Raw genomic sequence first — 24,617 nt, forward strand, 5'->3', positions numbered from 1 at the left:
GATAATTATAATACCGAGCTCTATCTAGAGCTTGTCATCAGCAGATCTCAAAGCACTTTACAATCTCAGTATCTTTATCCCTGTTTTACTGACAGGGAATAGCACTGCCCTACCATACAGGGGTACGGTGAGGACCAGTACATCAAAGATTGTGAAGCGCTCAGATACTATGGTCATGGGGGCTACAGTAGGACCTATGACAAAGGGCTGTGAGTAGAGGGCTATTGAGACTGCAAAGCCACCGTTCTGCCAACACTGATGCACACACTCCAAGTTCAGCATGTAAGTCTCTGCAGGATGGGGACCCAAAAAGATGCTCCCTTGGAATTTAGGGGGAAGCCATACCTCCTGTAGAATATATCCTATATTTAAGAGCAGTATCTTGTAGCTCCTGTTTCAGGATGGCTCATAAAAGGGATTAAAGAAGAAGGAGGATATGCACAAAATGAGCAAAAATTAATGGCACCATCAAATTGTGCAGAGATGGCATAAAGGGCTCTGCACCGGATGGCATAAAGGGCTCCCAGCTCCTGCCACAGAGAGTGGATTGGGGGGTTAGCTGGTATATACTGCACTAGGACTATTATCTGCTTCCCAGGGCCCATGTTAGGCAGAGCATACCTTAGAGTAGCTCTGAGATTACTGTAATTTACAAGAGGGGCTGGGAAGGCCCCTGTGTGGCCAAAGATCACAGGGAGCACGAACAGGATTTTTTCCCCAAGGGCAGGAATGGAAGAAATGAGAATCAGGCTTTCAGAATCCACACGGTCTCACTCTGTAACCCTATGTTACCCTCATATAAAGCTACACTGTCAGCTCTTTAGGTAAGGACCATCCACCGTACGTATCATGCCTTACCTAGCAAATGTTCAGAGGTGGTAACAGTGAGTATAGTTAATAATGACACCATGAGATCAGCCTCTTGCTTTCGCTTTAACTTTCCATTTCAAATCAACCTAAAAGTCTCAAGATAAAACTCAGCCCAATCTGCCAAGTGTTGACACATTTGAGGCGCTGAAGCCGCCAAAGTTTCATGCGGATTTTTCCAGCATTGCCTACTCTCGTGAATTTATCACAAGTCTTGTGATAGTTGGTGTTCTTCCTAATGCCCAGTTCCAGGACTCCTGTGAGTACGTGAGAATCTCAGCTTTCATTTTTTTTAAAGTACGTGTCTAGCCCTGATGGCAGCTGTGGCAAGCTTGGAAACATGTCCTGAATGCACCTTAAACCCCTCCCAAGAATATAAAATGTATATATTTAAAATCTCCTTATTTTTAAGCCAATTTCCTGATTGTTGGTGGCCTGACTCATGGGTTTTGAGCTCTCGAGTGTGGCAATGCTCTGTTCCTTCCACTCTGAAGCCATCAGCAGAGCCGGTTTCACTCAGAATTCAGACCAAGCTCACAACAAGTTCATGAGCCTCAGTAAACCTGGCCTGTCTTAACCCATTCATTCATATCCCACTGAGATTCACAGCTTTCGAAGAAAGAGGCTGAAGAAAGGCCTTGGGCAATGGGACAAAATCAGGGACCCTCTGGATATGTCTACACTACAAAAAAACATGCCACAGCAGCAAGTCTCAGAGCCCAGGTCAGTTGACCCAGGCTTGCACTAGGGGGCTAAAAACAGCAGTACAGATGTACTGGCTTGGGCTGGAACCTGGGCTCTGAGATGCTCCCCTTCACCAGGTGTCAGAGCCGGGGCTCCAGCCCGACTGGGAACTGCACGCTGCTATTATTAACCTTGCAGTGTGAGCTTCACAATCCAAGTCAGTTGACCTGGGCTCTGAGACTCGCTGCTGAGTGTTTTTATTCTGCTGTGTAGATGAAGCCTCGGTTCTCTGTTGGTGTCGGCAGAGTGGTAGGAGGGTCTGGGGAGTAAACCATTGAGCCCGGGAGTCTGTGTCTAATTCCCGGATCTGCCATGAATGTCCTGTGTGACTGAGCAAGTCCCTTAGGCCTAGGTTTTCCAGCTGCAGCGAAGAAGCCACTGGTCCGAGACCCAGCCTCTCACACCGGGACCACAGTCACACGGCGACAGCTTCTACTCACCACCGATCAGGACCAGGTCTGCACTGGGTAATCAGAGACTCTGTCCTACTGCCAACCCTATAGCCATTCAGTCCCCATTAGGCTGTTCTAAACACGTTTCAGACTTAGTCCATTTCCCTTTTCTTGCCATCAATAGCAAAGCAGGCTTGTCCCTGTCTCAGCATAAGAGTTCTATGACCCACTGAGCCAATCTAATTCAGGGCCTGTTGCTAAGAGATATAAAGAAGATGAAGGAGAGCACGGTGCCCTCTGATTTCTCTCTTCAAAGGGTTGAGCCACACATTGAAAGAGCCATGGAGGAGCACAGGACACCTGCCAGAGGCAAGAAGCTTGGCTCAAGCCGACGAAAGCAGCTGAGAGGCATGTCCGGTGGTGCAAAGACGTCCTCAATCCCGGAGGAGGAGCTGTTCCCACCTGAAATAATGGAAAAAGTTCAGGATTTCTTCCGGGAATGCGACAAGGACCAGAAGGGTTTCATCACACGTGCTGACATGCAGGTAAATTGCAATGACCTCACTGAGGCAAATCCTGGCATCAGAAGCCAAAGAGGGGTAAGTGAGAGTGGGACTGCCCTGGTGGACGGCACATGGGAATGGGACTCAGATCTGCCACTGATCTGAGATGGGGAAGTCACTTTGCTCTCTGCCTCAGTTTCTCCATCTGTAAATGGGGAGAATGCAACTTTCCTGCCTTCATAAAGCACTTTGAAATCTAAGGTTGACAAGTGCTATGTAATTGTTAATCGTTATTATTGTCTTGCAGATGTAGATATATGAAACTATTCAGTATGTAACGTCTGATTCTCCAAGGTATTCTCCTCTCCTGAGTGCAGTTGAGGTCAACTAACACCTTCCAGGGTCAGGCCATATTCAGCAAATCACTCAAGTAAAGGCCAAGCCAAAAAACACTGAGCATGGGATGCCATGTTGGCTTGTGGTTAGAGTAGAGGGGCTGCCACGGGCTCGTGGTTTTGGCAAGTCACATCACTTCATGCCTCGGTTTTCTCCACTGTACAACAGGTCTAAAACAGGTCACTAGGAGAGTTAATTAATATGGGAGATCCTTGGATGGGCAGTGCTAGGGAAAGGCAAAATGTAATAATTGGTTATTGTTAAGAATCAGTCTTGATACTTCACACTTACTGGGTCTGAACCACAAAGACAGTCTGCTCCCAAGGAGCTTCCATTCTAAATAGACAAGGGGGAAACAGAGGCACAGCAAGGTGAAATGACTCAGGAAATCAGTTGCGGAGCCAGGAATTGAATCCAGGTCTCTTGAGACCCAGGTCTGTGCCCTCCCGACTGGATCAAGCTGCCTCTCTTGAAATTAATGGTGTAAAACCGGCGAGGAACTGGAATCAGACCCTAGCAATACAATAGACTAGATTTCTAAAGCCGCTATCACACCTTGTTGCTTTAAGCACAATGTCTCCATGATGGGCAAACAGGTCCCTATACGAGCACATTTGAGGGGTCAATCACATCCACATCTAATCAGACATTTGCACTGTTCTTAGAAGCTGAAGAAGGAGGATTTCCCATGCAGCGCAGAGGAACTGGAGCTCATCTTTGATGGTCTTGATACCGACAGGAACGGATATTTAACTACGGAGGAATTCACCACTGGGTTCAGTAGGTGCCACTTCACTGCTTGTCACTGATGGGACAGGGGAACTGGTTGCCCTCGCCAAAAAGTAAAGACTACAGTGGCACAAACAACTGAAATCACAGTAGAATGCTTGGGGCTGCTCCCAGTTTAAGGGGCATGGATGACGCTCTGGCAGTAATTTCAGAGCGTGTGCAAAGACACAGCCCTCTGTCCTGCTCTTCAAAGACTTAAAAGGCTACTGAAGATTTTAGGTTTACTTACCATAGCAGGGCAACACTTTGTTGCAATGATTTTGTTAGCGCACAGAGAATTTTTGCCAAACACTTCAGATTGGGCTGCTGTCTCTTTCGTAAGAGCAACAGGCTTTTCCCCTTGCATGGCCCATTATCCACACCATAGTCCTCCTGCTGATCCAGATGCCTGGACTGCCTAGCATTTCCCAAGTGCATCAAGTGCCCGGCTCACCTGCCCAAACCCCCTGGCATTTCCCACCTGCCTCCTTAGGCCCCTGTTCAGAGTATCTGTCCAAAATGCACTGTTTTCTTCTGTTCTGAATAAATCAATCCCATCCAAGCGTGACTGTGCTGGGAGGCTGGAGAACGTTCACTGAACTGTTCCCTTCTTTTACGTGGGGAAGGCAGCACACGTGGCCCAGTTTGACAGCTTGCTTCTCTGCCTCCTCCCCGGCAGCTTTCTTAAATGACACCCTGGTTTTTCAGGCCAACATTTCCAAACCTGGATGTCCAAAGTTGGGCTTCCGAATCAGGAGGGCTGATTTTCAGAGGTGGTGAGCATGCAGAAACCAAAGGCATCAGCATGTGCTCAGAGCCCCTGAAAACCACCTTACTTAGGCATATAAAGGTAGATTTAGGTGTTTAGCTTGGAGCACCCACCATGGGAAGAGGCCGGCCTCAGTGCTTCACTGTTTTATCGCCTCCAGCCATTGACATGGTTTTGTTTGTCTATCGGCAGAGCAGTTCCTGAGCTGGCAGACCACAACGAAACAGCACAGGAGGAGGAAGACTGCTTCCAGAAGGGTGTACATGTTCCCCACAGAGCAGTCCCTCGAAGAAGCGGATAGCGAGGAAAGAAAATGCTTCAGAGCATTCATGGACCAACTGGGAGCAGACAACATCTTTGAAGAGTAAAAGTGCACCAGCCACACCTTCCTTTAGCTCCTAGCAGGGGATTCAGGGCTGGGATGGGGCTGGATGATGTTATGGTTAACGCTCGTGAGAAGGGTGGAATCTACATGTGACACACTGGCCAACCTGTGCACAGTTCCATGTGTGTGAAGCTAGGGAGCTCAAGAATGGCTTAAGGCACTTTTGCCTGCCCTCTCCCCTGCTCCAAAGATAGGAACAGAGGAACTGAGAATCAGGCCTTGCGCATAAACACAATGTTACAGCTTGTTTTTCCTGTGGGAAGGTCATTTGCAGGGACTTATCTTGGGACCTCCAAATTTATGAGCTCCTAGGGCTTGAGCTAAAAGGCCAATTCCATTAGCTCAGAGGCAGTAGCAGACTGGAATCTCTTACCTGGCTCAACACTAGAGGGGGACTGAGACACACTTGGCCAGTGTATTATGGGTGTTGTGATCAAATCCTTGTGGAAGGGCATGTATTGCCTCTTTGCAGGTTCTACAAAGTACCCCGATTCCATTCCAAGTCCATGCGATGGACAATCACTGAGTCTGTGGAAAAACTTGTCCTTGAGACATTTTTTCCAATGAAAACTGCCAATTTTGTACACCACAAACATTTTTGTGCAAAATTTTCCTATCGTTAGCAATTTATCAACTTTTCAACATGAAAAATTTCATCAAAAAAGCTGAAGAATGTCAGTGAAAATTTTGAATGAACGAACAAAAATTTTTGTTTGAAACTTTGGTGGAAAGGAATTCCCATTTTTTGACAAGGCCGGACTCTCACCCTTGTCCATGATCCCTACCCATAATCCCTAAACCCTTTAAAAACCCTTTCCTTTAGCCTTCAGCAAAGTCTTTTAACAGACCGTTTCCAGTCTGTACAGTCCATCTGTCCACCTACCACCACAGGTAGGATCCTGAGTCTCCGCAATGGCAGCTGTGTGATTCCGTAGCTCTCTCTTATAGAATAACAGGTATTGTCAGGGGATCTTTCCTCACATCTAACCAGCAACTAGACCCCAGTGCAAAGATTCTCCCAGCTAGTGCCAACAGGTAAAATCAAGCCCTGACTTTGCTTAACTTGCAAGACCGCACTGGATCTGAAAGCTATTAAGCATGAAACATCATAGAGTTTAAGGCCCAAAGGGACCATTCTATCACCTAATCTAATCTCTGAACAAGTGGAGATGCCAGGGACATCAATGTCTCTTTCTCTCTCTCCTTAGCCAGTCAGAGATTTGGAGGCTCTGGGTGAAGCTCCGTCAAGATGAGCCTCACCTGTTGGGGAACCTGGAGGAATTCTTGGCCAAGATGACGAACCGGATCAAGGAAGCTCGGATTGAAAAGGAGACTCTGGAGCTGACCTTGAACAAGTGAGCGGCACGATGGGACTGGGGCGGGGATCCTTTTCCACAGACACAGCCTTACAGAGGGGGACGTGAGGACAAATGGGACTGTTAGAAAGAGAAACCAAAGGAAGGAGGAGCTGCTTTCAGTGTTTGCATCTGCGGGAGAATGGATAGATCCAGGGGTTAACAATCAGCTATGGAGCCTTTGGCTTCCATGTTACCACTTCCGATCCAGTCCAGCACAGATCAAATCTTGCCAAGGGCCATTTGTTGGCCTATGTGGAATGGCCTTAGTGGACAGACGTCCACGTTTCAAAACCCCCGCTGCAGCGGGACACCTCACTGGCAGCTGCAGTAGCGAGGCAAAGGATTCAGGGCCCGATCCACCCCACCCTCTGGAACTGATGGAGAGACTCCCATTGGCTTAGATGTGCGTCAGATCAGGCTCTTGAATGGAGACTGAACACCCCTCTTTACTTCTGAGAGTGGCCCTGCCAGGTTGGGATCCAGGCAGGGTGAAGACAAGGGCAGGGTGTAGCAGGAGCATGCCCAGATGCTGCCCACGTGGTGCTGGTTCTGTATGGAAAGAGAGGTCTCCAGGGCTAACAATTTCACCATGCTACATTCAGATAAAAATACTCGATGTGGTGTAAACAGACCCATATTAAAGCTGCTCGCTTATTCCCCTATGCCAGGCGGGTCATTGATCACAACCGGGAGGTGCAGCAGCTGTATGAGGAAATGGAGCAGCAAATAAACCGGGAGAAGCAGCAACTGCAGCATGAGGTGGGTTCACAACCCAGATAGGTCTGGTCCTGTCCTGCTCCCACGTGTGGCAATGGAGGGGGGGAGCTATAGCTCCCTCCTAACCCCGGTGGTATTCCCCCTTCGGGGGTCCTGCTGAGTGGAGGGCATGAGTGCTCACTGTCTTGGGCTCAGTTCCATCAGCAGGGCGATGCTCTCACTGCCTCTCTGGCCTTTCGTTTGGGTGTACCAGGAAGACCTTGAAGTGGAGCGGGGGCTTCGCTGCTGAGACATGGCTAGCCTTGGGATTTGGCCTTTTCCATGGCGTTTGGCCAGAGGGTGGGGGACAGACTTTTCCTGAGAAAGGAAAGAACAAAACCAGCTGCCAGCCAGGTGCAGGAGAGGGTCATTGGCTTCCCAGCCGGTTCAATAACCAGACCCATGTTTCCTGGTCATTCACAAGGACGAGATGGGGCTCATGCACCTGTCAAACCTCAAACCAGAGGCTCGGTACACTCAAATCCATCCACCACCATGAGTAACTGGGCTCAGGACTACATGGTTCCATCCTGGGCAGTCATTCTTGCCAGGTCTTGGCAGGGCAGGCGAGCTGCTTCATGTTCCCCACTGCAGCCCTTTCCACCCTGTTTAACAGGAAACCTCCCACCAGCATATTACCCCCGCCCCCCCAGTTCTGGACAGATTCAGGATAGGGGCCCAATTAAATGACTCTTCAGAGACTCCCCAGCCACTCCATCCTGATACGTTTGAACTAACCCCTCATTGGTCTCTTCTTCTTCATCTGTACTTTGGTTTTACCCTGCTGCCTTTCTTCACAAACACACCTGTTTCATGCTGTTCTCTGCACCCAAGATTGTATCTGAATTCAGCATGGAGGGCAGCCTATCTACAAAAGTAACCCCTCCCATGGGCGTAGCTATATTAATTAGGGGGCGGAGCTAGGGGTTATATATACTGCTCTGATGCAACTGCAGGCAATCTTAGTTTAGAACTAAAGAAAAGGGGAAGCCTCAGTTTGTTGGCACTCAAAACAATCTCTGTGTATTCACACATCCCTATCCTGCGTGTAATTTTTATTCGTGCTCTTTAGTCTCCTGGCTTTTGGGAGGTAGGTTTGGGAATTAATCCTTCTTGGAGGAGAATTGAGAACATACAGGTTCAGGATAATCTTTCCTCACCTCTTCTAATCACAGTATGTTTATGGAGCCTATTTACCCCCAACAAAGATGGAGCACGCAACAGCAAAGCTTCCAATGATTATCATTATAGTGCCAATAGCGCCCCCAGGTAAGATCTGGGCCCTACTGCGGTAGGTGCTGTACAAACGCATAATAAAACAGTTCCTGTCCTGAAGAGCTTTCAATCTAAATAGACTCGTGAGAGAAAGGAAGTGACATCATGTCCTTTTTACTGGTGGGGAACTGAGGCTCAGGGAGATCAAGTGGCTTGGCCAAGCACAGACACACAACCTTTGGCAAAGCCAGGAATAGACCTCACATCTCCTGTGCCTCAGTCATGTGTCCTCATCACAAAAGCACCCTTCTTCTTTCCTGCTCAGTGACTATTTGTTTTCAGGGACCCAGCTCGAACAGCACCAGTCTCTCAGCCCCCTTTGAGCTGGCTCTGAAGCAGGCACTATTCCCATTCCTGCTGTGTGTTTTGACCTCTGCCCCCAGACGCACATTTTAGTCATTCTTGGTGTTAAAGGTATTGTTCTCAGTCCCTCTGTAGCCACGTGGATAAACAGCCACCTAGAGCTGGGTTTCCAGGCTGTCAGGAGTTTGCCTGGGACAACAACCTGCTCATGTGGTCTAAGGAAACAATATTTAACTTTCAGCCTGAGACTGTGGATCAGGTCCTCTGAGCGAAGTCTGTGGCCCCCGAACATAAAGGGTGCAGTAGCCCGGCTGAAATGAGCAAAGCCATTGGGATTGCCTGGTGCTGTGAGGAGAGGATTTGTTACTCTGGGTAGCATCAGGGAATTCTCCCTGAGTGGACGGCTCATTTAAAGAGACTGGCATTAACATCTCCTCTGTGATTCCAGAGTAAAGCCAGAAGTCACCTGCATGCTACGGAGGTGCAGCAAGCACTGGACGTCATGGACCGGGAAGTGCAGCGCTTACTGTTGGTTCAAAGTGAGGTGAGATGTCCTGTGGCCCGAGGAAGTGAGCTGGGCCTCAGGAGGACACAGTCGAGTTCCTAGAGGGGCAAATATCCACACTGTCCTAGTTTTGGGTGGCAGACGTAGCAGAGAGGCTAAGGACTGCATGGGATGCCCCTCCAGCAGCACAGCCCCTCTTGGCACCGTGCTGAGCACAGCTCCTATTGAATCACTCCATAGGAAACATCTCCTATGCTCGCCTCCATTGGCCCTGGCTACAAGTGTCACAACCATATCCCCTGCCTGTTAGCTCAGCCAATCAAATCCCATTCCTCATGCCCCTTCTATTGGAGCTGGTCTCTGACAAAAGCACATTAATGCCAAAATAACACATCATATTAACCCTTTGCTTGTTGCTTGAGTGCCCCAGCTATAGTCAGATGCAATGGACTTGCTGTGTTGATGACCATACCAGGCAGTCCGTGTTGTGCTTCTGGATATACCAAGCACATCCAAGCAAAAGGCGTCTGCTGTGATTAGGGTGACCAGATAGCAAGTGTGAAAAATCGGGACAGGAGGTGTGAGATAATAGGTGCCTATATAAGAAAAAGTCCTGAATATCAGGACTGTCCCTATAAAATCAGGACATTTGGTCACCCTAGCTGTGATGCTGAATATTCCAGGCATGCCTGGGCAAAGACACTTAGTTGTGCTTCTAAATGTACCAGACATGCCTGGGCAGAAGCTCCCTGGTGTGATTCTGCATGCGCTGGGCTGGCCTAATAGTGCAGTTCTCTCTCTGTTGCATATTCTTGCACTTGGTCCATTGATGCCTGTGGAAATTCCACCCACAGAACCAACAAAGGTCTGCAGTGCAGATTGCTGGGGAAACTTGTCCATCTGTTGCATCATTACCCTCCTGCAGAGTTGGGTAGAATACCAAGAGGCTAGGACATTCCACACTAGTGACTAAAACCCAGGCCATAACAATCAGCCTTTAGCTCCTGGGAGAAAGTAGAATGTGCAGCTGCTTCTCCTTTGTGTCATTAGTTTGGGACCCAGACTTCAAGCCCCGTTTGAAACAGGAGGCAGTGCATTTTCTGCAATGGAGATAGGTGCATTTAAGTCAGTGGAGCTGTACCAGTTTACACCAGTGGTGAGTCTGGCCCCAGGGATTGCTCATTATCAACAGGTTTCCCCGTGTGCAGCTGGCAATTCTAATGCCCTCCTGCTGGCTCCTGTGTGGGTGCCTGAATCTGCCACCTCTTCTCTCCTCCAAGCTTGAGATCCAGTTCCATAGCCTCAGCAACAAGCAGCACGTTGCCAGCACCGAGAATCAGAGGCTGAAAGAAAACAACCAGGACCTGGAGAACCAACTGCAGCAGATCCACATTCAGCTCCAGGAGACCCAAGGGCATCTGGGTGCCATGAAGGATAGGGTATCCCAGATACACAGCGAGGAATGGAGGCAAGTACTCCTCATGTGGTCATTAGTGGTATCATTCCCTCTGGGACACATGCCAGGAGAAAGGAAGATTATCCTGTGGCTAGACTGAGGTCCATCCCCTCCTCAGAAGGTTCTCCCAGTGCTGGAATACCTTGAATCCCTTCTGTCTCAAATGAGTCATTTCCACCTGAACACTGCTTGGGGGCTCACGAGAAAAGAAGTTTGTGGGTCTCAGTCCACATCCTAGGGGACAGGTCTCTATAGAATCATGGGAGGTAGTGTTTCCTAGTGGATAGATCCCTGGACTGGGAGACCTGGGTTCTATTCCTGGCTCTGCCACTGGTTTGCTGCGTGACCATGGGCAAGTCACATCACCTCCATGTACCTCAGTTTCCCCATCTGTAAAATGGGGATAATGATACTGCCTTTCTCTGTAAAACTCTTTGAGATCAATGGGTGAAAAGTGCTATATAAGAGCTAAGTGGTATAATCATCATCATCACAAAACCAATTAGCTGCTTTTGGGACAGTCTGAGCCAGGGGTTCTCAAACTTTTTTTGCTGGGACCCGCTTTGCAAATATTTCAGGCCGTGAGGACCCCTGCCTCCAAAAGTGATGACCTCCCTCATGCCATGCCACCCTTACCAGCATGAGGGCTGACAGCTCGCAACCCCGCCATAATAACCTCGTGACCCTCTAGAGTTCATGACCCCCAGTTTGAGAAGCCCTGATCTGAGCAGAGAGGCTAAGGTCTGAATAGACCTTCAGATCACATCTGAAGCAGGAGCCACTGTGTGGGGGAGAAGCTTGCCCAGCTGCTGCCCAGACTGTACTTGCACTCCAGCCTCCAGGGCTGTTCCCTCTCATCAGCCTGACTTCATATCATACCTTCTACGTAACAGCCACCCTTCAAATACATCCCCCTTCCTTTCTGCACCGCCTTCTCAACCCTGCACTGTGAGCCTCAGCTTTCTGATCTCACCAGCTCTGCACACACCAGCCACCGTGTCACAGGATCAGAACTGACACCCACGCGACAGCAGTGCCCTGTGGCTGAGAGAGATAGATCATAGTGCAAAAACAGCCATGGTGTGAAAAGCCAGGCATACGAGCCATGCATTGTAACTCTTGTCACTGCCTCTTTCTATCTGCAGGGACAGACCGCTGGCTGAGGCAACCCGTGAGATCCCTTCACCTTCCCAGGTATCTCAGCTGTGCAGGGGGGGCGGGAACTGATCCTGTTTTCATACTACATTTTAGGGAAGTAGCTTAGCTCCTCCCTCCTCCTCTGTAGCATTGCCATTGGCTTCCACCTCAGTATCCCTGCATCCTTGCAGATTGGCACTAACCCTGCCCTCTCACCAAGCGAGGGGCTGACCAGCTGCAGCGGCCCTTGCACAGCTGGAAGGCACTTTGCTCCAGCAAAGCCTTCTGGGGTGTATTAGTGCCAGGCAGTGCTTGTGGTGGAACCTTATCTCATTTTCATCTTTCTGCATTTCTGAAACACCTTTCATGGCAGCATCAAAGAACAGATGCACCCGCTCCTGTTGCAGGGGCTGGTGCAGGCTCAAGGAGCCCCAAGGCCTGCTTGGCGACCCAGGACTGTACTAAGTAGTGTGAAGAATGGGTGAGGCCATGTAGGATATGCACACTGCTCTGACATTGCAGCTCTGGCTCTCAAGCCCACCCCTCACCCCAGGCTTGAGAGCCTGCATTGCATTCGTAAGGCCAAAAGCAATGTCTACACAGCTGTTTTTAGCAGGCCAGAGTGAGCCCTGTCTGCACAGGGCTGTCGACGTGTGGTGTGGAGACAGACCCATAAAGGGAGTCAATGTGGTCCAGTGGATGGGACTCTGTACTGGGTGTGAAAAAAGTTAGGTTCAATTCCCAGCGCTATCTCTGACGGGCTGCGTGACTCTGTCCAACCTGCTTCCCCTCACTGGCCCTCAGTTTCCCCATCAGTGAAATGCAGATGATGATACTAGCACTGTTTGTAAAACACTTTGGGATCTGTGGAGGGAAAGTGTTATGTAAAAGTGTTTAGAAGGTCCTTTCATAAAGATCTGCCTACTAGAGGGAGGGAGAAGAGAATTTATGCTGCAGAGAAAGGGACGTAGCCACCACAAGGGCAACGCTATTTTTCCTTTTAAGTTCTCTCACTGGTGACTTCTTTTCTCTCCTTTTCCCCTGGTTTGTTTAAGGAAACTTTGAACGAGGATGAAACATCCCGCACTGAAATGCAGATTAGACTTGGATCCCAGCAGGAAGACGACACACCAGACAGCTCCCGTCAACCGTAAGTGGCACAAATGTTGCCAATTTGTTTATATAAGGCAGGATCAAAAGAAGTGATAATTCCGCCCCTGTGATAGCTCAGTCCAGCTCCATGGTGGCTATTGTGTTCCTCCCATGCGCTTAGGTTCTCCTGAAACCCCAGTGGGATACTGTGTTGTACCTACCACATGGGGTGAGGCAGCATTTTATCCAGTGTATCTCAGACACTGAGCAGCACTGGAGGCGTATTTTGCCCTAATGTTCCTTGTATTCAGAGCAGATCTGGAGGGGTATTTTGTTCATTGTACCCCAGGGAGACAGAAGGGTGATCTGCCATTCCGTAGTTTCTGCATTAACTCATCCAATGTTCTGGCTAGATGGACAATGTCCCCGTCCAGTGGCTGATCCACAGAGAGGATAACAACCTACTGCTGCCGCCACTGGCTACTGGGGTTATGCTTTAGCCCAAGTGTAGAGGGCTGACAGGTGGTGCTGAAGGCCCCAGGTTCTAACCCCTTTAGCCACCCAGGATGAGATATTGTTAATTGCATCTCCTTACCTACTAGCACTCTTCCTGCCAACCTTTATCCTTTACAAAGCTCATTTATTTCAGTTTGGTGCCCTAGATCATCTCCTCCTGCTGTTTTACTTTTGCATCAAGCCCTCATCATATTTTACCACTAGGCTTCTTTATCAGTCACTTGGGCCATCTACTCTTCTTTTAACCTCACTCAATGTGCAAGGAGCTAAACAATAAACCCTCAAGACAGGTGCAATTGCTTTTATTGCTGCATTAACATACAAGCCCTGCATCTTTGCTCTCTGATGTATTTCACAGCACTGGTATAGTCCATAGAGCTCAGTGCAATGCGGGTGTTTGTGTCCCCCATTATGGTCTTATTTGCTCTCTCCTGTACATAGCACATGCTGTTGAATATTATTTTGCAGGGCACCGTATGGTATTTCAGTTGCTACTGAAGCTGATTCAGGCCACAGGACAAGAGTGATCTCCATAGAAGAGGACCCCTTCCCAGAGTTTCTGAAAATGGGAGAACTGTATGGCCAGCAGGAGCTTTCAGACCACAGCTCTTTGCTAAGAGAACTGAATGATGCAATAGCAGCTCTGAACAAGGGGCCTGAACCACTAGGAACGCGAACAGATGACCCTGAACTGCAAGGGGATGCTTCTTCACACCCAGCCAGACACGATGGGGATCCTGAGCAAAGAATGAAGCAGGTCAGAGGTTCAGAGCATCAGGCGCCCTCAAGAAATGACAAGGAACCCAAGGCCCTGCCTGAGGCACTTTCAGTCCTTTCCACTGATCAGGCTACATCACAAATTGAGACTGTCAAACAGGGACCAACCCCAGCAGAAAGTCATGTTCAGGGGGCGAAGCAGGGTGGGGCTCCTGAACCAGCAACGCTGGATGCGGCTCAAAAACAAACGCAGAGAGAGACTGTTTATGCAGCTGTGCAGCCCCCTGCTGTCTCAGAGCTGGCAATACAAACCGCCATCCATAAGCAGAAACCACCAGAGGGAGGTGTTCTCCATCCAGATGTGCCACAGGTTGGTGTTTCAGAGCAGGCAAGGCCAGATGAAATCCAGAAGTGGGTATCAATGATGGAAGATGTGCTCCTTGCAGATCTGTGGCCACCGGCTGCTTCAGAGCAGGTGCTGCTGGAGGAAAAGCCGCCAGAACTGAAGGCACCGGAGAAGACATTTGAGCAGAGAGAGCCATCAAAACAGGAGACGCTGCCAACTTATTTCCCTCACATGGGAGAAAACAAAATAAAGGAAGCTCTTCTCGGGGCCAGCCAAGATATGCCCCAGGCCAAGATGCAGCCCCAAAGCACTGGGAAACCAGAAGCGAAACGGGCAGAAGAAATGAAAGGAGACGTGAATATTTTTCAACAGGAGAAGAAGCAAGAGAGTAGTGTGAAAGCAAATGTGGATGCAATCCCCAAACCGGGAGACCAAGGGTGCCTGGCTAACGTGACAGCCGATCAACCAAGCAGAGCCGCCAAAGGCATCACGGAGACCAGCCTTGATCCAGACCATCTTTATAACGTGCTGTTTGTGGGGGACTCGAACGTTGGCAAAACGTCGTTTCTGTACCGGTTACATGAGGATTCCTTCAGCCCAAACCTAACTGCTACTGTAGGTATGAATCCCACAGCTTCCATTAAGGTCATAGGACTTGCCCTACGAAATCAAACCAATGATAGATTAAGTCAGGCAGTTTGTCCCCAGCGGTGGCCAATAGTTGATGCTTGAGAGGAAGGTGAGAGACACACCTCCACCTATTTAAAATGGATTTGTACAGATATACGTTGGGCTTGGACGCATGTTACCAATCTGAGGCCCCAGTCCTACAGTCTGATCTGTGTGTGGGTGTCCACTAACCTCACTGGGACCCTGCAGCAGTAAGGGTCTGTCTGTGTGGATCAGACTGCAGGATCGGCGAGAAACATTAAATAAAGCACCTGGTCCATTGTATTACGCTGTACAGGGGGGCAACGGAGAAGAAATTCTCCCTGGTCCATGCACCAGTTAGCAGAAGCAGGCAATTTTATTATCCCATCTTATCATGCCCAACTATTACTCTTATTAGTCATTATAAAACTAATCAGACCTTTTTAAAACCCAGCCCCAATTCTGGGATTTTAAACTGAGAAGGGACAATTGTGATCATCTAGTCAGGCCACAGAATGTCACCCTATCATTCCGGCACCATGTCCATATCACATGGTTGAATTCTATTGCATGTATGCCCTAGGAATGGATTATCGGGTCAAAAACCTTTCTGTGGACAACAAGTGCTTTGCTCTACGCCTATGGGACACAGCTGGTCAAGAAAGGTAAGGCACAGTGCTGTATATACAAAAAAGAATACATACAGGGAAATACATGTCTCTGGATAAGGAAATCCAAATAAATATATGCTCAGACAAGATATTTGAAAGGATAAAATCGAGATGAAGAATAAACATCCAAGCTCTAAGGTGCAGGATTGAATTTAGGGAGAGCTTTCGTCCCCAAGGCTATCAGTAGGGCACCTCTCATAAGTGCTGAAGGCCAAATCCTGGTACCACTGAACTCAAGGCAAACTCCTGCTGATTTTAGAGACGCCAGGATTTGACCCTAAATTCATTAACGTGTGTGTGTATTTACTACGTATGCTTATGCGTGTTCATATATATTTACTTTGTGTGTATATGCATTTGTAAACATACACACATATGAATTGTGTGTATTTACTCTGTATGTATATGTATATGGTATACACACAATATAATGTGTGTGTTTACTCTGAGTCTGTAGATGTGTATAAACACACATAAGTAACTACAATCATCTGTTTATCACATGCACACACAGCTTTGCAAAACAGTAATAAATTTTGCAATTATCTCTGGTGAAGCTTTGCAAACCACCACCCTTTTTCCACCAGTTTCATTTGTTTATCAAACTTTGCAAAATGTGTCTTTGCTTCACATCCTTGCAGAAGTGAATATTTGCATATTTTTGCACATTTGCATTTTCTGTTTTGTTACCATGGTTTTGCAAAACCCCCACCTGCAACAGGCTTTATAGACTCATAGACTCTAAGGTCAGAAGGGACCAATATGATCATCTAGTCTGACCTCCTGCGCAACGCAGGCCATAGAACCTCACTCACCCACTCCTGTTATAAACCTCTACCCTATGACTGAGTTATTAAAGTCCTCAAATCATGGTTTAAAGGTTTTAAGGTACAGAGAATCCACCAGCAAGTGAGCCATGCCCCATGATACAGAGGAAGGCGAAACCCCCCCCCCCGAGCCTTTGCCAATCTGCCGTGGGGGACAATTCCCTCCCAACCCCAAATATGGTGATCAGTTAAACCCTGAGCATGTGGGCAAGACTCACCAGCCAGACACCCAAAAAAAGAATTCTTTGTAATAACTCAGAACCCATCTAACATCCCTTCACAGGTCATTGGCACATCTACCACCAGTAGTCAAAGATCAGTCAATTGCCAAACGAGGCTGTCCCATCATACCATTCCCTCCGTTTTGAAGCCAGTTAGTTTTTTTGCCCTCACTGCTCCCCTTGGAAGCCTATTTCAGAACTTTACTCCTCTGATGGTTAGAAACCTGCATCTAATTTCAAATCTAAACTTCCTGATGGCCAGTTTATATCCATTAGTTCTTGTGTCCACATTGGTGCTGAACTTAAATAATTCCTCTCCCTCCCTGGTATTTATCCCTGTGATGTATTTATAGAGAGCAATCCTATCTCCCCTCAGCCTTCTTTTGGTGAGGCTAAACAGGCCAAGCTCTTTGAGTCTCCTCTCATAAGGCAGGCTTTCCATTCTGCAGATCACCTTAGTAGCCCTTCTTTGCACCTGTTCCAGTTTGAATTAATCTTTCTTAAACATGGGGGACCAGAACTGCACACACTATTCCAGATGAGATCTCACCAGCCCCTTATATAACGGTACTAACACCTCCCTATCTCTACTGGAAATACCTCGTCTGATGCATCCAAGGACTGCATTAGCTTTTTTCATGGTTGCATCACACTGGCAGCTCATAGTCATCCTGTGATCAACCAATACACCCAGATCCTTCTCCTCTTCTGTCACTTCCAACGGATTCGTCCCCAGCTTATAGCAGAAATTCTTGTTATTAGTCTCTTTATATGTAGTTGGGGTTTTTAAAACCACTGATTACTGTTAAAAATGGTGCAAATAAATATGTCTATAAGTGTAAAAAGAAAAAGTGCTTTCTGACAGGTACCATAGCATCACCAAGCAGTTCTTCCGAAAAGCTGACGGAGTGGTGCTGATGTATGATGTCACTTCAGAATACTCCTTCGCAGACGTGCGGTACTGGCTGAGTTGTATCCAGGTAAGAATCATGGGTGAAATCTTGGCTCCACTGAAGACAATGACAAGCTTCCCAGTGACTTCAATGGAGCCAGGCTTCCCCCCTGTAACTCTTTATGCTTGATCAGTTCCTTCTATTGGAGGATTTCCAAGTACTTCACAAACATTAATGAATTGAGACTCACTGCTCCCCTAAGAGGGAGGTGAGGCGTATTATCCCCATTTTACAGCTGAGAAACTGAGGCACAGAGAGGTAAGGTAATTTGCCCCAGGCTGCACAGTGAGTCAGTGGAGCACTGGGACTAGAACTTATGTCTCGGCTTTAGCTACAAAATCATCCATCCCATGTGAATGCTGCAACGGAATCATTACAGACACAGGGCCAGATCCTTAGCTGGTATAAATCGAGGTAGCTTCATTGACTTCCATGAAGCTACGCCAATTTACATCATCAGAGAATCCGGCCCAAAGAATCAGCATGTTTCTTCCCTCTGACTTTTCGTTCCTTTCATGAGCTGGGTGTTATGAACTGTATTCTGCTCTCTGTGACGGCAGTGTAAACTCAGTGATGCTGTTCTCTTCAGCTGAGTTACTCCAGATTGATCCCAGTGTAACTGGAAGTAGAATTTGGTGGGGTGATAATTCTACCCTCCTTCCTGGTTTAAAATGCACTAAGTTCAAGAAAGGTTCTTCTGGGATGGCTACCATGGGCCATACAGCTGGTGTCAGAGGGAATTCAATGGCAGGGTCACTGAATGCTGTCTTGTTCGGTCTCATAAGTGTGTCTACACAGCAGGCGAGAGGTGTAATTCCCAGCACAAGGAGACATACACATGCTAGCTCTGCTCAAGCGAGTGCCTAAAAATAGCATCGTAGCCGCAGCAGAATGGGAAGGGGCTTGGGCTAGTGGTCGGAGTACAATCAATCCCTCCTGATTCCTTGGGTACATACTGGGACAGCTAGCTCGAGCCGCCATGGCCACATTCCTATTTTCAGACACTAGCTTGAGCAAAGCTAGTGCATACAGGTCTACCCGCGCTGGGGATTACACCTCCCAGCTGCTGTGTAGACACACCCAGAGACATAATGCAATAGCCTGGGCAGCTATTTAAACATCTCCACAAGGCACAACCAGGAAACACGTCTGTCTGTTCAACTCAAAGAGCTGGTCCCAGTTTAAAGTATGTCTCTACTGCAAAAAAGGAGTGTTATTAACTTGGGCTAAACCAGCAGTGCGAACACGGCAACTTGACTCTGAACTCAGGTTAGCAGCTGCAGTTCAACCCCAGGCTGCCCTATGGGCTTGAATTCATGCTGCTAACCCAAATTAAAGCCAAGTTGTCAGTTTTCGTTGCTATTTTAATCCGAGTTAGCTAACATGGTTTAGCTAACCTGAGTTAAGAACACACCTTTTTTTGCAGTGTAGACATAGCTGTTGAGTGGGGGACTCGAAACGAGGACCCCTAAATTCTATTCCTAGCTCGGTCTCTGACTTGCCGTGTGACTCTCAATGACGCACTGCACCGTTCCTCTGGGAGAAGAAGGATTGTGGGGCTAACTTAATTAGTGTAAGGGGCTCTGAGATCTTTAAATGCTATATTCTTAAAAAGGAACAGGGAGTCATTTTAGAAGAGAGGGCCAAATTCTGCCCTAACCTAAACCTCATCAAACCCAACTGTACTCAGCAAGACTGCTTGGGGGTAGAAATCAGAGCAGAATTAGGCCAGCTACATTATTCATAAATCATGTTTAAGATGAATGTATTGGCACAAGCAAATGGTCAAGAGAGGAACAAGGGGATTGGTCCTGATGTTATTCGTTTTTTGAAAAAAACATAAACAATCCATGTACTTGACGAAAAAATGCCATGAAATTTTATCAACACTGAGTATCATCATTTAAACAGATTCACCCCTGGTGTAACCCCATCAAACACCCTGGAATGACATCAGGGATGAATTTGACCCATGTCTTATGCTAAGTTAGGAATGCGGATGGAAGAAACATTTGTGAATTTCAATGTAAGCAGCTGTATCCAGCCAGATCCTCAGCTGCTGTATCGGTGCAACTCCATTAAATCAATGGAGCTACACTGATTTACATTAGTCTGCATCTGGCCCCAGGAGGTTTGGCATTTGCAATAGCAAGTAACTGAAGAGTGGCAGGTCTTTCTCTGGTGTCATAATAATACTAGTTTCATCCACAGATCGCAAAGTGCTTTACAAAGGAAGTCAGTATTATCATCCCCATTTTACAGATGAGGAAACTGAGGCATAGAGCGGGCAAAGGTCACCCATCAGGCCAGTGGCAGAGCAATACAACACAGGTCTCGAGTCTTAGTCCAGTGCTCTAGCCACTAGGCAATCCTGTTATATCCATAAGGGCCAAATTTTGCCCTTGACTACATGCCCACAGTTTCCACTGAAGTCAGCTGTAGGCACCTACATGAATATGAGGGCCAAATAGGTCCTATCTCTTCTGGAGACAATGCAGTGGCTGCCAAGATGGGCATGTTAAGAATTTCCTGTAGAACTACACTAACAACACTCTTATTCATGTGTAGGGAAAAGTCTTGTGGGTTCTTTAATAACCAAGAAGGATCACAGTCTTGATTTTACATCTCATCCATGAGTTGGCTATAATTAGAGCAGATGGAGATTTGTCAGATGACTTTTTTGTCAATTACTAGCTTTTATTCTATCATTTATTTATTTATTTTGCAATAAAGATTTGTTTTGTCCATATTTTTCACAATATTTTCTGGATATTGTTTACTGAAAATACTGTCCAAATGGCTATCAACTCTGTTTGCCGAGAATGGATGAATTTGGGGGAAATGAAGGATTTTGGAAATGATTTCTGTAGTGATTTTTTATTTAAAACATTGCAATTTTTTTTTAAAAGAAAATCAGACAGCTTTGAACCCTGAGGAATGGCAACAAATTCAGTTTGTTTCATTCCATTTTTTTAATTAATTTTTCAACCTACTCTAGGATCAGTGATTAACCATTGCAACCAACTTCCAAGGGAAGTGGTGGATTCCTCATCTCTTCATGGCTTCAGATCAAGACCAGCTGCCTTTCTGGAAGAGATGCTTTAGACAAACATAAGTTATTGGGCTCCATACAGGGGTAACTAGGGAAAATTCTATGGCCTGAGTTATACAGGAGGTCACACTAGATAATCTAATGGTTCTCTCTTTAAAGAGTATGAATTTAATTATAATGTAAACCCAATGGACCATGTCCAGCCAGGTCAATGGGGTTACTCTAGGCTTTGCCCTGATGTATTTAGATGTGGTGTATGGTTATGATTTGAAGAAACCGCAGATAAAACCCTATTCCCATTGTAGTCAATGGCAAAACTCCCACTGACTTCATTGGGGCCAGGATTTCACCCCACCTGTCCTGCTTCACAGGAAGGAGCAGGAGATGGAGTCATTGTCCTTCTACTTGGTAACAAAACAGACTGTGCTGCAGAAAGAAAGATATCTACTGAAGAGGGTGAACGCTTGGCTAAGGTACGTGCACAGAGCTATTGGTGTTTGCCATCAATTTAAATTCTTTCCCCATCCTTAGTTAGGGGGGTTAAAAGAATAAAGCAAAACCAAGGTTGTAACTAAGCCATGATGACTGACAGGATGGGCATTTCCTTCCGTTAACGATTGGCTTGGGAGCTGAGGACCTGAGGCAAAGCAGAAAGCCCTTAACTCATCAGCTGGTCATTAACTGCCAGGAAATGACCACAGAATCATATTGTCCTTTCTTATGCCTTCCCACTCCTTGTGTTTTCGTCTTCTCCTGCTGGCCTTGTTTGAACTCAGACCCCGATCCAGCATGCTGTTCCCTGATCCTCCTGCTCTGAGCCCCAGTAGAACAGCTTACAGGATCAAGGCCCCAGGCTGTAAGGTTTTTGAGACAGGGAATCTGTCCCAGATCTTCAAAATTATTTAGGTGTGTAATTCCCATTGATTTCAATAGGACTTAAATGCCTAATTTATTTATTTTTTTTTTTTTGAGGATCTGGGCCTATCTGCACCATATGGTGTCAGGCACCTCTCCAGCACTATATAAATAATAAAACCACAAAGCAATTACTGACTCATCCTTTTTGAAAGATAATACCTAATGCTTCACATGTCCAAGCACTGATTCATGTAACAGTCTGTGAGACAGGCAAATATTGTTCTCCACATTTTACAGAACCTGGGACAGAGAGATGAAGTGACTTCCCCAAGGACACACAGCAAGTCACTGGCAGAGCCAGAAAAAGAACATTTGAATTTTTAGCTGCCAACTCTGCATTCAATCCACTAGGCAATCCTGCAGCTATGTACGTCTATAGCATGCCAGGCTTTCCCTTGCTCCCTTCCCAGACTAGCACTGGAGCTGCTGAGTAAACTGGATTTCATTCGCAACATTCCAATAACTTAATTATAATGCACATTTTATTCATGTATAAATTGTGTCACAGCACCAAGAAGACCCTCTGGGCCATGCGTTTACAACAGAGCACCACCTTTCCTTGGATAATTAGTCTCCTGTGCTTTCTTTTTTTTTAAATCATATACAAACCATGATATCATTGTTCCAAATGCACTGGCTCCGATGTCTTTTATTGCTTAATGATGATATGGAAAAATCACAACACTTATGCTCAACCTGTTGTAAATCTATGCAATCTATGGCTTGAATCCACCCAACAGGTCTGGGAGGGAAGTGCATCGTTTATGTGTGGCCTCTTGTGTCTTCCAGGAGTTTGAGCTTTTGTTTTATGAATGCAGTGCTGCATCAGGCCACAAAGTCTCTGAATCCATGATTGGCTTAGCCAGGTGAGCAATGTGCTGTGGGATTGTCGACTGTCCTGACTTAATGGGTTGGGTCCCAATTTTCACTGCTCTTCTTCAGCTTGTGCATACTGATGTGTCACCTGCAGCTGAAAGCTGTATGTCCCCATGCTCCAAAGATAACATACTCAGCTCCTATGTGCCCACCCAGGGTTGGTCAAAGCTGGAGCTGCATTAGTTTACCACTGCTGAGGGTCCAGCCACAGGCGCAAAGATCAGAGTCTGTTCTAGCTGCGACAGGTTTTTATACTGCGCAGTATCTGAGCACCTTCCAGTTGTGCATTAAACAACGTGTCTAACATCAGACACTTGTTGTTTGTTCTCTCATCCACTCCCCAAGAAGAGAAGCAGGTGCAGTGGCGTTGCTTGTTTTGGTGGGGGAGAAGGCAGGTAGCTTTTTTCTTAAGTATACATGTTGGTCTGTGTTTCTGTTGGAGAAGACAAGCTCAAAGAAGTGCACTTTGCTCTTGGAGTGGAAGGTAATGAGGTTTATGATGGCCTTTAGCTCGTGGGGGAGAGTATTCCCACTATTCCACTGTCCTGGCCCACCCTCTGGTGAAGTTTTGTCTCCCACGTAAATGGATATTTCACTGGAACGTCAGGATGCACTTCAAACGTTCAGACCTTAAGAACAGGTTAACGGAACCATCAACAGTATGTTTTTGTGTCTAGAACAGATTATTGAAAGGAAGAATGGAATAGGGCATACTGGGCCCAGATCCACTTAAACTTTATGTTCCCCCACTAAAAACGTCCAGTGTGACTTCCAGATGCTGCCAACCCTGTCCCCTTCTCCCAGATCACAGAATAATACGAACGGAGAGCACCAAGGACCTTAGCTATTTCTCCTTCTCCTGAGGTCTTGTGCTGACAGTAGGTGGCTAGCTGGAAGCAACAAGCCATGCATCATTCTACCTACTGTTGATGGGTTTACTGCAGTGGTTCCCAACCTTTTTGGCTCGAGGGACACAGATACAATTTTTAGAGCCCTGAAGGACCACCAGTCTCCACCAGCAGGCTACCCCCCACTGCAGCCAGATGGAAGAAGTTCTGTGAGGAGACTGCCTCCTCGCTGATTTCCCGTCCCCCTGGCTGCAGCAAAGAAACTGCACGAGTCCCATAGTCCTGTGTGCTCCACTTGGATCCTTAGGCAGCGACTCCCTTCCGCAGCCAGCAGAAGGGGAACTGCGGGCCACTTTGAAAACCCCAGTGGGCTACTTTTGGCCCCCAGGCCACAGGTTGGGAACCACTGGTTTACTGCTTTGTCTGGAGACAGCTCGCAGCCTGGGCTCCAATCCTCAGGATGTTGCTTAACTCCCCTCTGGGTTGATTGGGCAGGTTTGCTTTGGCTGTGACTTGACTGAGGTTGGAATTTTTAATGGAGCTGAAGCGGGTGGGTGCCCAAATTCCATTGAACTGCTGTGAGAGTTGGGCATGTAACTCTTTTCAGACCCTTTGATACTCCAGCCCTCTCCTTTACCAAAGCTTTCCAAGACAGATGATAATGTAGATTCAAAACAGCAGGGCAATTAACTGGCTAATTTGTTTCATGTTTATCATGCCAGGTCACTGAAGGATCATGAAGACAGATTAAAAACAGAGATGGTGGAGATACCAGCACCACCTACGAAGAAAAGAGGCTGCTGTGGATGACTGAGAAACTGAATGCTTTGATCAAAAAATATAGCCAGAAAGCATAAAAATAGCCCTCTCTTAACCTTCATCTCTGCTCCCCATGTCTGACTTTACTGATTCCCCTTAAGTGTTGCAGAGCAGATGCAGTTATGAGGGAGTGAGCCATAATCTGTCTCATTCATAGCTAATCTATTTCTCTGATTGCCTATATCCACAGTATGTTAGCGCCTAACACATTAATGGGGAAATATTATTTCTTTCATTAAGAGATCAAAACTGTGCTTCTTCATTGCTGCTACTGATGCAAGAAGCAGAGGGAAAAAAAAAAAAAGCTGGATTTTCAGATCTCAGAATGAGTTTTGGAGCCAGCAGCCAAAAAACCCTCTTTGAGGGTGAAATTCACGGTTATGCAGAGGGACAGCACAAGGCCTATATATGTATTGCAGGAGATCGCACAATTAGGTTTAAGTGGTGCAGATGCCTCTACACAGTGCACAGTGGTGAATTTCACTCAGAATATGTA

At 47.0% G+C, this 24,617-nt stretch overlaps 1 protein-coding gene across 1 annotated transcript; it reads left to right on the forward strand.

Moving 5' to 3' along the window:
• Positions 1–2,344: 2,344 nt before the first annotated feature.
• Positions 2,345–24,211, forward strand: RAB44 (RAB44, member RAS oncogene family). Its single transcript, XM_067531664.1, has 15 exons — positions 2,345–2,548; positions 3,568–3,682; positions 4,632–4,803; positions 6,033–6,179; positions 6,851–6,941; positions 8,965–9,060; positions 10,302–10,489; positions 11,623–11,671; positions 12,670–12,764; positions 13,691–14,904; positions 15,520–15,601; positions 17,521–17,635; positions 21,032–21,133; positions 22,368–22,444; positions 24,025–24,211. Exons 1-15 carry the CDS (start codon positions 2,345–2,347, stop codon positions 24,110–24,112), a joined length of 2,835 nt encoding a protein of 944 aa, XP_067387765.1. The 3' UTR covers positions 24,113–24,211.
• Positions 24,212–24,617: the final 406 nt, after the last annotated feature.

Source organism: Emydura macquarii, unplaced genomic scaffold (assembly GCF_026122565.2).
Source record: "Emydura macquarii macquarii isolate MOO-44397 ecotype Brisbane River unplaced genomic scaffold, CSIRO-AGI_Emac_v2 contig_3220, whole genome shotgun sequence".
Classification (NCBI taxonomy): Eukaryota; Metazoa; Chordata; order Testudines; family Chelidae; genus Emydura; species Emydura macquarii.

Coding starts and splice junctions, on each gene's coding strand:
- RAB44 (XM_067531664.1), top strand. CDS start 2,345: ATGGAGGAGCACAGGACACCTGCCAGAGGCAAGAAGCTTGGCTCAAGC. Junction 21,134..22,367: donor AGGGTGAACGCTTGGCTAAG/GTACGTGCACAG, acceptor TGTGTCTTCCAG/GAGTTTGAGCTTTTGTTTTA. Junction 22,445..24,024: donor TCCATGATTGGCTTAGCCAG/GTGAGCAATGTG, acceptor TTATCATGCCAG/GTCACTGAAGGATCATGAAG.